The sequence below is a fragment of the Echeneis naucrates genome, chromosome 19 (assembly GCF_900963305.1).
Source record: "Echeneis naucrates chromosome 19, fEcheNa1.1, whole genome shotgun sequence".
Taxonomy (NCBI): Eukaryota; Metazoa; Chordata; class Actinopteri; order Carangiformes; family Echeneidae; genus Echeneis; species Echeneis naucrates.
In genome coordinates this window covers 1,029,078-1,042,856 of record NC_042529.1, presented here as the reverse complement: position 1 = coordinate 1,042,856, position 13,779 = coordinate 1,029,078, and the positions used below count along the sequence as shown (strand labels likewise).

The following is a 13,779-nucleotide window of genomic DNA, read 5'->3' as shown; positions in this document are numbered from 1 at the left end:
TGCAGATGGAGCCATCGGAGGCCGCTTTCACTGTGGTGGCCAACATTTTACCTTCAAACCCAGCCACTGGTTTATGAAACGTGATGCATTGTGGGTCAAGGTACCAAGATGACATCATTCAAATTAATAATGTTACAGGCCTGTTTAACAGTTCTGTTATATTATTATTGATAGTTTATTTACTAACAGCAAGTTTGACGTGTAACATGTAATGTTCTATTTCTTCAGTTATCCATCGTATTTAAAGCTCAGACTGCACATATTCAATAAAAGATCAGAAATCATTCTGATTTCAGTTAAAATGTTTTTTGTTTTTTTTATGACGATGTGAGTTTCGCTCCGAGGAGCAGAGAATAAATATTTAGGTATCTGAAGTAAATGTGCTTCAGGTTGTGAATATCAGCAGCACGGCCATCAACTCAAACATTTATTTCAACAGTAAAATTCACTTCATTTACATGTATAATTGTAAATAATTGTAAATTTATCTTCTGATAACATTTTGTTGACGATGGATGTTTTATTTTGTAAATGTGGGAGTTTTGCTCGTGTTTTCGTGGTGTGGGTGTTATTTATTTTGTGCTGAATCCTACTGAATCTTGAAATCAGGAGAATTTTCAGTTCAGCTTCAAAACATCAGTAAAAACCTTTATTATGATCTAATCTCACAACAAAGGCTGAATGATGAGGCTCTCTGACGTCTACAGGGAGGTCTGTAAATAAATGAAGGACTGAAGTTAAAGAAAAGTGAGAAAATGTTCCTGTCAAACAGGAAGAACGTTTGGAGCCCAGAAAACAACGATGTGGCGTGTCATGTCAGCGTGCAGCAGTTCCTAACAATATGTTGAATTACAGTCAGTAAAACCAACCACATAACCACAAAGACACTGAATCCATGTTTACTGGGTTCTGATTGTGACCCCTTAGTGTGAATGAGGTATAATAGCACCGATACATATATATAAAAAACTACAATTATGACTAAATACAACCAAAATGTAACAGGAACTTTTAAAGGAGGGGCCTGCTGATAGTTTTTATTTTTCCTTTACTCAGCATATCCAATGAAAAGACCAAAACCAACCTGTCTGCCATCATTTCTGAATATTAAATATTCAGTTTTACTTTTTGAAAAGCTCAGCTGGAAACTGCAGCTTCCTGCAGGAAGAACTGGAACACTCTGAACTACTTTCAACAGCAGATTAATCCACACCTGGTACTCAAGTGAGTGTTTACAACAGCAGGAAGGTGTGTGTGTTTGTAGCGATGAGGGAAGATCAGTGATGTGCTTTTAAATGTTGAGAACGATGGACGGCCCCCCAGGATGAAGACTGGGGGGCCAGCTTCACCAGCTTCAGCAGACACATCACACTCCGGTGTGTCCGCTGAAAACAGATCACACATGAGGAAGAAGCAGATTCATGTCCCCATGATGTGATATGATTGAGACGTCGGGGTCGGGGGGGGTCGTGAGGTAAGAGGAGGATGTGGGTCAGTTCTTGGTGGTGATGAGGCTTTGGTACAGCGGCTTCACCACAACGTGGAGGAGGAGGGAGCCGTCGATGAAGTATTCAGACGTCCGGCGGTAAATGTCGGCCTCGGCTAAGAAATCGCCGTTTTCCTCCGTGCTCTGGTGGAAGTTGTAGACGTTCTTCACCACCACCTTCCCCTGCTGCGTGGCCATCACCAGCACCGTCTTCTGGAAGTTCACCCCGGCAAAGTCTGCGCTGGACGTGGCCGGGGTGATGATGATGCGAGGCCGCCCTCCCTCCACGCGTGTCGGCTGCATGGCGCCCGTCTCCGTGTACATCGGCCTCATGCTGAGGGGCAGCCAGCGAGGCGAGAACAAGGCGTTCCAGGTCACCCGTTTGCTGGAGTCGTGGCCGCTGGGCCCCAGCTGGGTCTGGAAGCTGGTGCTGCGGTCGTCTCGGGTGGGGTTGCTGATGACCCAGGGCGACCCCCACAGCGGGGACAGGTAGTTCCTGGGCACGAAGAGGCTGCAGTTGACGTCGAAGTATTTGGCCATGTGAAGCGGCGAGGCCGAGTGGAACTGGTAGGACATGTAGAGCAGGTCTCGCACCGACTCCTGATAGCGAGCCAGGACCGAGGACTGAGTCTGCAGGCGGAAGAGCTCCCGTGGAGGCATCATGGCGTAGCGTACGGCTCTCAGGGCATTCTCAGCCATCAAACCGTCCGGCTCGTTCTGGATGATCCAGGCCTCCAGGCCGGCGAACAGCTCCATCTCGCTCTGCAGGATGAGGTCGGAGCGCTGCAGCAGAGACATGAGCAGCCGGCTGCTGATGGTCGTCCACTCGCCGCTCTGCAGCACAGACGACAGGTTCCAGGCCAGATACTGCAGGCAGCTGTCCCTCAGGGTCGAGTCCCCCGCCTGCACGGCGTACTCGTACCAGCCCGCCACGTGACCTGAGGGGGAGTCCCGGGCCAGGTTCTGGGTCATGTACTGGGTGATGCCCTGCTGGAGACCCAGGACCTGGTACTTAGAGGCCAGTTTGTGTAACGGAGTGGCCTGATCCAAACGCAGGGAAAGCTCTCCACAGTACAGATATCTGCAGAAAGAGAAGAGAGAGAACATCCTCCGAATCTGAACATCATGTTGAAATTAGAGACTGAGACCGTGAACTCATCAGGAGGAGGGACATTTTCCCATAGACTTCAATACAACCCAACCAGGACAGATCCTCCGTCACTCCTTCTCCTCCATGGCTGACAGGAAGTGAGTGAGGTCACATGGTCTCACCTGATGAACTTGTCGAACACGGCGGCGCAGTCGGCGCTCTCCTTCAGGACCAGCACGCTGCCGTTGCGGCTCAGCAGCATCTCCTCGAAGACGGGGCTCTGCAGGGCGAGGACCAGAGCGTGGGCCTGGATGGTCTTCACCTCGTCGGCGCTGGGCGTCTCCACCCGAAGGGACACGTCGCTGCCGTTGCCCTGGACCAACAGGCTCTCCAGACGCTGCACCAGGGTCAGCGAGTGGCTGATGGTGTCCCCGCCTCCGCCACCGCCGCCATCCTGGGCGCCATCGACTTTCAGCACACCTGTGGGCAGAGAAAAGGCGTAGGTCAGGCAGTGGAAGTGACTGGGTGGATGCTCAGGGGGGAGTTGATTATTAGGACAAACTGTGACCCAGATCGGAGTCATCGATCGGCCGTGCTGCTCGTCTGGATAATGAGGGATTGTGGGTCACGTTTAATTAAATCTTTGTCTCCGCCCAGCAGGACTCTCTGACTGATTCGTGTCATCATATCAGACGCGCTTCCTCCTTTTCGGTTTTGATGAATATGTGTCACTTCCTCTGATAAAAACAGAACGTTTCTGCTTCAGGAATCATCAAACTGGAGAGAAACACATCAGCAGCACCACAAACCTTTACAACCATTTATTGCAGCAGTATATTGAAGTCTAGGGGAAAATGGCCCTACTTTTAATTTGATGCCTTAGCACGATGAAAGACTGTTGGTTTGGTTTCAGTCCTCATCTGGCATCCGCGATAAACTGACAGGTGATTATATCGTGACTAAGATCTGGTTTTATTAAAGAAGAAAAGATTGAAACTTTACAAAAGAGATGAGAGAGCTGAAGTTCGACGGTTCAGTGTGATGGATGTGATGCAGTTCCAACCCCCCCAAAAAACAGCCGACAGCTACGAGTCAGATTACACCTCGGATTTTAGAAGCAACAACAGCTCAGCTCCGTCTTTCTCAGATGGACTTTCTGATGACGTCATTGACGTTAATAATCCACACATCGAAATGACCGCCCTCATTTAGACAGAAATATACTTCTAAATACACAAATCAGCTGATCTGAACTGAATGATCTGTTCGATTTATCGGCATGAAGAAGAATGTTTTTCTCTCTGAAAACTGAATCGAGCGTTTCCATTTGGCCTCAGGTGAGTAAAAGAGAGCAAAGACAAAGGAAGGCCTGATCCTCACCTGCAGCGGCGCCCCCCACCTGAAGGCACAGGGCCAGGAGCAGCATCCCAGCATGCACCTGGGCATCTGGCATCACCATCTTCTTCTCTGTCCGTCTCTCTGCTCTGCTCTGGAGGACTGAGGTGTCTCTGTGTGAATGTGGGACGAGGTGGGAGTCTCCTCTTCGCACACAGGACTCCATCGATCGGTGGGTGGAAACGGGCCCGGGTTGTTGCCATGGCTACCACTTTGATTCTGACTCTCCCATCCTTCTCCTGTTGTCCAATGTGGCATTGGTTCAGCGGGGGGGGGGGGGGTTACACCCTGTTATTTGACCCCCGTGCTGGTCTGGAGGTATTTGGGGGCATCTTCCAGTTTGGAGCTGGATCTCAGACCTCCTCTGTCACATTATGTGTGTCAGTGTGTTCACCCAGTTCAGCACATGTGCGTGACACAACAACACAACACAAGCAAATTATTCACAGCTTCAGGCCACAGCAGCTTCACCGAGGGGGGGGCGCTAATCAATATCCTTCTGATTAAAATCCTGAACTGCCATTTGAAAAAGATGATCCCTCTGTGACTGATGGTCTTTCCGCAGAATCCACAAATCCTGAAACCCGCTCATACAAAGCATTGGTTTCATCTTCATCTGGAAGAAAGTTGAATATTGTTCAGTCTGAGCTGAGAAGACTGAACATGAAGGTGTCAGACGGGGGGGGCAGTCCAACAACCAGTCAAAAAACATATTTAAATAACTGTGTCGACTTGTTTGTCACTTAGTGCTTTGAGTGTAAACTGGTGTTGATCTCTGTGTGTTACACTGTGGACCACATTGTGTTACACTGTTGTGTGAAAGGAGCTGCACTAATAAAGACTGATTGATTAATATATGAAAACTGAGTGGTGGATAAATAAATAAAAGCTATATCATTTTACAAAGTGTTTAAGTGCAGATCAGTCCGTGTGTGTGTGTGTGTGTGTGTTTGACCTTGTAAAGTGTATTTGCAGTTCATGTCCACTGGAGGGAGGACAATCTTCATCTCATCAGAGCTGAGATTTAAATCCGATTTCAGTTTTTTCTGTCTTGGATGTTTTTCATAATACAAATAACACACTCCAGTGGAAACAACAGGAAGTTTTGGTTTCACAGACACACACACGAGTGTGAAAAATGGAGGAAATGAAATAAATGAAAAGGATGAAATGAAAACAGGATTCAGCTTTCTACACTCAATACTACACTTCCCACAATGCAGCTGGGTGCATCATCAGTCACTGCCACAAACCGAAGACGTGACTGTTTTCACATCTCATGGTGAGTGAACTGAACTTCACGTGTAAAACTAAACAAAATCATCATAAGGTGGGATTGTTCTATTTGTTTACCTGCCTATGCTTTCAGTTCTGTTCTCCCAGCTTTTCCTCTCATTGTTTATTCTCATCTTTATCTTTCTGCTCCTAGGTTGAGTTCCTGATATTGTTGCATCTTTTATCGTTTGTATGACCGAGTTGGCAAAAAAACTACTTTTCTAACTGAGGAAGTCCAGAGAGGGGGAAAAGAAAATGAGAGTTTTTTCAAACAGAATAAAACAACCTGTCAGTCTCACAGTCGGAGGCAGACGAGGTTAAAAATTGAAGATGGAAGTTTTCTTCAAAGCAGCAGAACCAAATGTTCTCTGAGGAGAACGTCAGGCTGAGACGTCTTCAGTACAGCTGCAGCAGATGTTGGTCGTTGGACTTACAGTCTCTGCTCTGCACGTCAGTGAGTCCAGTGAAAGGCTGGAGCTGAAAAGGTGGATGAGTGATGAGCAGATATGATGACGGTGTTGGTCTGGACACCTTCCTCAGAGTCTTGTTGCTGGACTCTGCTCCCTCTCTGTTTTCTGTCCAGGACTCGTCTTTTAGTGGTTCAGGCTTCAGTATAAATCTGAGCTGCCAATCGACTCTGCAGGTGTGAAATTGGATCCGTGAGTTATACGTCCTCCACAGAGAGGGTCATTATATATTTGCATATGACCTACTTGTGTAAATCCAGTTATGTAATCGGGGAGCGGAGGAACATTTAACCGATTCCACAACATCCTGGAGGTGTTTTTATTTCCTTCCGTTAATATTCTGTCACTTTTGCAAATTCATAATTTGACAGGTTGAAAAAAAAGGTTTCAGGTGAAAAATTAAATGCAAACTCATGCTTATGTCTGGTGTGCTCACTTCACTGGCTTGTTGGTTGAAGTTAGTTACGGCTTTCTCCTTTTTAAAAGAACATTTTTCAGACATCACTGTGCGTCGATGAAGCCATAAAAATGTCCTGAAATGACCTCAAATGGTCCAGAAACCTGAATGGGCTTGTTTTATCTCATTTTCAGAGGTATTTAAATAACTCAGGCAGCGTCTGCACATTTTATACTATATCAGACTACGCAAACAACAGATTTGGCCCCAAGAATTTATTCCCGCAGCATCAGCACCCTCCGACCTGAGAGGTCACATCAATAACGGGTCATGCTTGTGTATGATCGCAGGCTGCTGAGGTTCATTATCCGCATCACCGACCACCAGCGCTCCTGCAGGCCTCGGGTTCAGCCTGATGGATGAGTTCGCCGCTCACGTCGGCTCGTTTGCTGCACTGTTTGCTTTGGAACGAGCTTTCCTCGAAGAGTTTAGATTAATCAGAGACTCAGATCTGGTTCTGAGCTCCCAGAGGTGAAAGCTGCAGCGTTTGCTTCAAATGCTGTTATGAATACAACCATCAAATTAATAAGCTGCTGGCGTTACGGTTGGGTCCTGCAGTTGTTGTGTGTCACTGTGACCCACTTCCCTGTTAAAAACTGTTATGTGTTTATGTAAAACGGGCCAGTTACTGTAGAATCTTATTTAACTGATCCACGAAAAAAGAAATAAAATAAAATAAATGTATCTGCCTCCATTTTACTACAGCATTTATGTCTCAACCTCCAATTTAGCTGCGGTGAGCTGTGGTTGTAATGCTGCTGTCAGCATTCAACTCAATGAACCTGCAGCTTCACACACACACACACACACACACACACACACACACACACACACACACACAGATTAGGGAAAATGGTTGTAAAAATGTGCAGAATTTTCTTGCTGAAGCTTGAATTACGTTTTTAAAGCTGCTCAGCTCATCAATCCAACTGCAGTTCTGACAGTTGTGCATTATCATCATGCAAGTACACAAACAAGCAACAACGCCACAACGGTGACTGCAGTGTTGAGTCAGTGTTGAGCTTTGTGTGTATTTTTTCACACTCCGTTCAGACTTGGATCTGGACCTGGACTCTTCCCCGTCAGACTGAATGTGGTTTTCCATCAGGTTTTCCTCGTCTCTCTCCATCCAAACATCCAACCCTCCCTCTCCCTCCTGCCTCTCCCTCCCCTCCTTTTCCTCCCCCTCTCGCTCTGCTCACTCTTTGCTGTGATGTACCAGCTGCCTGGACTCCACTTCTTCTTCTCGTCGTCTCCTCGGTGTGCGTCCGGCAGCGATGTGGAGACCAGAGGACGGCTCGTCCCCCAGCTGGATGTGAAGGTAGGAGACCAACCATAGAAGGACAGACGGTCAGAGTCTGAGCTGTTTCTGTTTCTTGTCAGCGCTGTTATATGTCAGTGAGCTCAGATGTTGATGCAGGTACAGTCTTATTATCAAAGTTATTTAAAGGAAACTGGAGGAGAGTCTGGATTTGATCACATCCAATTGTTTTATAATTGACGCTGTCCTGAGCTCGGAGCTTTGGTATTAACTGAATCACAGTGTTCTTATTTCGCTGTCTAAATCATCTTGTGAGGAGACATTTTGTCATTACATTAGTCTGTAATTTCTGCTGCCAGACCGTTTTCTGGTTCCTATCTTCCTAACAAGCCTGCCTCATGGACGAACTTCCCACAGCAGCTCAGATGTTTGTGTCAGTGCTGCATGGAGGCCATCGATCCCTCTGTGTGTCCAGGCATTCACGTTCCCCGCCAGCACCTGAACGCATCCTCCTGGCTGTGATGAGAACCGGCGACGCGTTCACTGTACAGTTATGCTGTTGGGTCCTCTTCACCGCCCCCCTCGAACTCTGTTGTTTCAGGTGCTCCGTCTCTTGATGAATAATTAAGAGGAGTCAGTGGAGCACAGATAGAGTTCAGTCTGCCCCCCCGAAGCCCCACACACACCCCTCCCATGCTGAGACAAGTCCCTTCGCCTCCAGCTGCATGTCAACCCTGGGAAGAGCATCCAGACGGGGCTCTTAATGAGAACCAGGCCTCGGAGGATTCTCCTCTTTTTCCGGGTCAGCATGTTCTTTCATTTCACCGGCATGGAGCGACTTTGGATTTAATAAAACACCTCCGAAGCAAGAAGTGCTTCATTTTCACATCCAGACTCTGGAGCTCCCAGAGGGACCGAACTGGAGATTAGTCTTCACAGAAGACTAAAACACGTGGGGAGCAAAAAAAAACAAAAAAAAGCAATTTCATTTGCTGCAAACCAAGAGGCTGCTGGGATATCGATCGTCCTTACTGGTCCCTGGTGCCAACATCACGACCTTCTATCCATAATGATGCTCTTTCCCACTGCGGCTCCTCGGATGAAGCTCAGGAGGAAATGGATCAAATGTCTGAGCAGATGAAGACGAAGTTGACCGGTCAGTAGCAAGGTGACTTTTTTTCTGTCATCGCAGCAAACATTCTTCTCCTTCAGAGTAAATCAGGAAGAGCTGTGATCAGCTGTAAGAACTTATAACCCTCGAAGGAATTATGTGTAAGTAACATCCTGTGCCAAGCGAGCTGGTTAGCACACGAAGTTCAGCAGAAGATGAAGAAAGAAACAAAGAGTCGTTCTTCTCTTAGCGATGCAGCAACAGCAAAAACTTTAACAGGTCCTTTAAAATATCAGACTTTGTGGCTCCGCTGGTCTTTGAATGCCACACTGAGCTGTGTCGAGCTTGTGAAGGTCACTTTTTAAAATACTGATGATATGTAATATGTGTGCAGCTGCAGCTGCTCAGAAGTAAATACTTCCTGTCGTCATACGATGCAGTTAATGTGCATTTCATATGATTTCCATCAGCGACGCCGAGACAAAGAGGTGTCACACTCTGATGATGATGTACAGTATCCTATGGGAGTTCAGCCCCTATTAATACTGAATAGGACATCCTATCTCAGCACGCGGGACATTATTACATAACAAAGTGAAATATGAGAATGTTTTTGTTGATAAACAAAATGACCAACCTGCAGTGAAGTCACATTATTCAGGAGTCCTGTTTCCTCAGGATGTGTTCTTTCATTTATAGCCCGGATTTAAGGCGTCGTGCCAACAAAAACTCCTCTTACAACAATGAAGACAAATGCAACGAGCGCAGAGACTTTTTAAAGGCCAACCTTCTGACATTTTGTCAGACTAAAACATAAAGATCCTCCAAAATAAACAAAAGAGATTTTCCTTTTTGAGTATGTAAAATATTATTTCTGTTGGAGACTGCAGATGACAAAATGAACTGAACAAATGTCTCTTCAGTAAAATGGAGTTTACCCAGTTAGTTTTAAAACGTCAATATTTTCAGAGCATTTTTTGTCCTTGTTGGGTCCAAAGTTAACTAGAAAAGTCTTTATTCTGCTCAGCTGCCTTTTCAAGGTCAAGAATAAAATCTAAAAGTCCTCAGAGAACTGGAAATCGGAGCGTGGAAGAAGATAAAAAAAAAAGAGCTAAGAAATTGAACGCAGAGCCACCACACACACCAAACATCAGGAATCACTGATGCTTTTTTATGATCACATTCCTGCTTCAGGCTGTTAAATGTGCCAGTTGTGTTGCATGCGCACGGTTTCAGGACATAAATAGCTTTTACAATGCTGGTAATTAAATATGACAAAGAGAGCAGCAGTGATCGCCCCGTTTCACCAACAGGGTGATTGTGGCTTCATGATGATGTTTACGTTGGCCCGGCATCTCCAAATGGTTTGAGACTGAAAGCTCGGGGAGATAATGCAGTCCAAATATGGCTTCATGGATGAGTGAAGCAAATTAGGCGCAGAGGCAGACGGAGAAAAACAGGATGGATGGCACGCAGGTGAAAAGGTTGGATGGGGAGACGAGGTGATAATGACTCGGGCGGTGGGGGGGCGTGGAGGGCAGCGAGGTCGTCGCTGGCCGCCCATCTGTTGTTGTTGACCTGAAGTTTAATTGACTGAGTCCAAACCGTGTGGACTCACCCAGTTTTGGTTTCTGGAAAACACCAGTTTGGCTGAGCAAACATCATTTACTGCAATGTGGGGCACATCGCTTTCTGTAAATGATGATTTGTTCAAACATCACTTCGTCATATCAGACTCATCGAAATATTATATCAGACAGGTCGACTCCGTCGCTGATATGAAGGTCATTTTGTTCCTGAGCAGGAAATCGTCAATATCGGTCAAGTAAAAATATTTAGCAGTTATTTCAATAATTAATTGAAAAATTTTTATAACTTGGGGTTCAAGCCAACAGAAAAAAAATGATGATTAAGTGGCAGATTAATTGAGTCCAATAAAATTACATTTACATTTCTTCCCAGCACAACATCTTCAAATTTCAAGCCATTCATGGGTTTTGTTTAAATAGTACAGAATCAGATTTCTCATGTTGAAACCATTTAAAGTCTTTATCATATTCCTCAGGGGAAGCGCCAAGGTCATGCTCGACTGGCCCAATGTGACGGCGTCCAGCCACCAGGACCTGGACCTGAGACCTGAGGAGCCGCAGAGGTCCAAATGTGTGCTGGGCTTCATCCCCGTCATCTACTACAGCATTCTGCTCTGCGTCGGGGTGCCAGGTACGCCCAGGTGTCGCCCGAACACCACACATCACACGATGCCAGTTTGGAGGCTGGAATCTTTCATTTGGTCTGAAACCATTTTGTTATTGTTTTTTTTTTTTTTTTTTGTTTTCACTCATCAGGAAAACAGGTAAATCAGGGAGGAGGAGGGACATGTAAATGATGTGAACTGAGCCGCGTCGTTTCAGCTATCTTTACAGTCGATTTGTAAACAGAACACTCTTTAAATCTCTGTTTAGAACAAAAGAGGGAACAGAAGCCGACAGAAGGAATCAATACTGAAGTGAGTTAGAGCTACATTACAGGTGTTCTAATGGACCTGAGAGATGATAAACAGAACCAAACGCCGTGAGCTTTTAATTATTTAATGATCTACTGAGGACTTATAATTATTTATCCATCCATCCATTCAGAATGTCCCAACAGAGGGAATAACCTGCTCCGTTCTCATTCTGAACATCGATGGCAGCGAATTGGTATTGATGCAGGAAGGATTTACACCAACCAGCTGACCTTCAGGTCACATCATGTGATCGTCCCCAAAGGGGAATAAATCCACATCTGCAGCTGAAATATTAAATGGCATCGTCTGGTCTCTTCCAGTCAACATCCTGACGGCGGTGGCTTTGAGCAGACTGGCGGCCCGCACCAAGAAGGCTCTGTACTACTACCTGCTGGCGGTGACGGGCTCGGACATTCTCTCCCAACTCTTCATCATCTTCGTGGGCTTCCTGCTGGAAACGGCGGTTTTCCACCGTGATGTCCCGGCGCTCCTGCTGCACTCCGTCAGTGCTGCTGAGTTCGCCGCCAACCACGCCTCCATCTGGTCCACTGTACCCCTCACCGTGGACCGCTACGTGGCGCTCTGCCACCCCCTCCTCCACCGCCAGATCAGCTACCCAGAGAGAGCTAGGAAGATCATCGCGGTGGTCCTGACGCTGTCGCTGGCGTCGGGCATTCCTTTCTTCTGGTGGTCGGACATGTGGAGGAACAGCAACCCGCCGACGGCGCGGGACACCGTCCTCATATGGTCACACGTGACCATCATCTACTTCCTGCCCTGCAGCATCTTCCTGGTGCTGAACTCGTTGATTATCCAGAAGCTGAGGGTGAGGCAGAGGCAGCAGGGGTGCAACGACCACTGCGGGCCAAAGTCGGCGCCTCCACAGCGATTCGGGAAAACCACGGCCATGCTGCTGGCCATCACGTCTGTGTTCTCCATACTGTGGGCCCCCAGGACCGTGGTGGTCATCTACCACCTCCACGTGTCCTCGGTCCACAGGGACTGGCGGGTCCACTTGGCCTACGACCTGTCCAACATGCTGGCCATGCTCAACACCGCCGTCAACTTCTTCCTCTACTGTTTCGTCAGTAAGCCTTTCCGGGACGCCGTGCGGGATGTGGTGCTCCTCAGGGGGGGGCCCCTGTATCCTCACCGCAGTCTGCCACAGCAGCACGCCCCCAACAACGCCTCCATCTCGTCCCTTTACTGCGGGAACATCAAGCGTTCTCAGCGGGACTCCACCCCCTCGTCACCTCGCAGAGACAGAAAGCCCTCGTGACCCGGTGACCCCCCCCCATCGTCCCACGGCCCCTGAAGCAGTTTCTCCGGGTGTTTGTACGTGTAAATCTGATGAGATGACAACGTATTTATTTTTCTTCTGCAGAATTTGACAAAACAAAAACTTTTGTTTTCTTTTGTTTTCATTTCCAAAGATGGAAGAAATGTGGCAGTAATATTTTTTTATGATTGTGAGAGAAAAGAAAAGAATAACATTCAGTTTCTCGGGGATTAAATCAGTAGCTGTTTTAGGGACGTTAATGTTCTTTAAAAAAAACAGAAATTAGTTTTCATTTCAGCTGGCTGCTATTTTCTGCAGTTGTTACGGATGCTGAGTCCGCCTTGCTGAGCGCAGCCAATCGAGCAAATAAATCCTCCGTCTCTGCAGCGAACGGCCGGGCACAGAAACCACAGCTGTCGGGGAGAGTGTTTATTTTTCATGAAATGCAACTGGATGAAGCCTGAAACGAAAGCTCTGCTGTTTAAGCTGCAGGAGTGAAGACTCTTCAAACACACTCGTCCACACCGGGCCTCAGCTCCGGCTAAACAAACCACAGATTAGCCTGATGGACTGAAAAACTGACACGAAGACAACGCACTGTCACACATATCCAAACATGTGCAGCTTTCACACCGACGCCATAAAGAACTTCCCCGCCTGAATCAGTTTTTACCCTCCTGACCTTCATCTCGTTCTTCCTGAACTCCCATTCAGGGTTTAGGTTTCCAACACAAGCCGCCCACCTGCGCTCGCTGTGTTTAGTGTAACAGTAAGAGACACGGCTTCGGATCCCCATCGTGTCCCCTGTGTCAGTCTGCGTCACACTGAGTTCTGAGATTCGGCCAGCAGATGTAGATACGCGCCGTTTCTTTGAAGAGGCCTCCCGCTGCCTGACAATAACAGAGGCGGCGTGGAGAGACGGCGACATCAGGGCGGCAGGGTTCGGACAGATGACCGGACAAACAGTCCCGGCTGTAATATGATGTTAAGAACCCGGAGCAGGCTTTGATTAAAGCTTAATGGAGCCTCTCTGGAGCGCTCACACATCCAGCTGGCTGTTAGAGAGCAGAGAGGCGGACATTAAAGAGAAGGTTAAACCTGCTCGTCACACGGCCCCCGTCAGCCCGCCATCTGTCCTCTGAGCCTGTTCAAACACCTGGACCTGCTCCCATTCAGTCCGGCAGGTGACAGGGGTCGGGGGGGGGGTCCACCGAGAGGACAAAGAGAGCTGACAGTCACAAACCTGTCCTATCAGACACTCTTGTCTAAATACAGGAAGCTCACACTTCACGGACACTTACAGGAAGTAATTCAAACAGAACTCTGGAAACTGGCAGACAGAGCCAGAAACAAGAGTCCTGATCATCTCCTGTCAACGATGCCTCTGCTGAAGGCGACCTTTTGTTCTGGTGGCTTGAAATAACGAGGGGGGGGGGTGATATTGGATTTAGG

General features: G+C 47.4%; 2 protein-coding genes across 2 annotated transcripts; one reads left to right on the top strand and one right to left on the bottom strand.

Moving 5' to 3' along the window:
- Positions 1–1,492: 1,492 nt before the first annotated feature.
- On the bottom strand, positions 1,493–4,137 carry btbd17a (BTB (POZ) domain containing 17a). The gene is made up of 3 exons (XM_029528347.1): positions 3,957–4,137; positions 2,759–3,056; positions 1,493–2,567 (listed from the first exon to the last, which is right to left on the bottom strand). Exons 1-3 carry the CDS (start codon positions 4,135–4,137, stop codon positions 1,493–1,495), a joined length of 1,554 nt encoding a protein of 517 aa, XP_029384207.1.
- Positions 4,138–10,623: 6,486 nt separating this feature from the next.
- Positions 10,624–12,327, top strand: gpr142 (G protein-coupled receptor 142). Its single transcript, XM_029528346.1, has 2 exons — positions 10,624–10,762; positions 11,369–12,327. Exons 1-2 carry the CDS (start codon positions 10,624–10,626, stop codon positions 12,325–12,327), a joined length of 1,098 nt encoding a protein of 365 aa, XP_029384206.1.
- The last annotated feature ends 1,452 nt before the right edge of the window (positions 12,328–13,779 follow it).

Excerpts from the sequence above, each read along its gene's own strand:
- btbd17a (XM_029528347.1), bottom strand. The coding sequence starts at position 4,137 with ATGGAGTCCTGTGTGCGAAGAGGAGACTCCCACCTCGTCCCACATTCA. Across the intron at positions 3,057-3,956 it reads GGTGGGGGGCGCCGCTGCAG|GTGTGCTGAAAGTCGATGGC; the intron begins GTGAGGATCAGG and ends CTCTGCCCACAG. Across the intron at positions 2,568-2,758 it reads GTGTTCGACAAGTTCATCAG|ATATCTGTACTGTGGAGAGC; the intron begins GTGAGACCATGT and ends CTCTTTCTGCAG.
- gpr142 (XM_029528346.1), top strand. The coding sequence starts at position 10,624 with ATGCTCGACTGGCCCAATGTGACGGCGTCCAGCCACCAGGACCTGGAC. Across the intron at positions 10,763-11,368 it reads GCTCTGCGTCGGGGTGCCAG|TCAACATCCTGACGGCGGTG; the intron begins GTACGCCCAGGT and ends GGTCTCTTCCAG.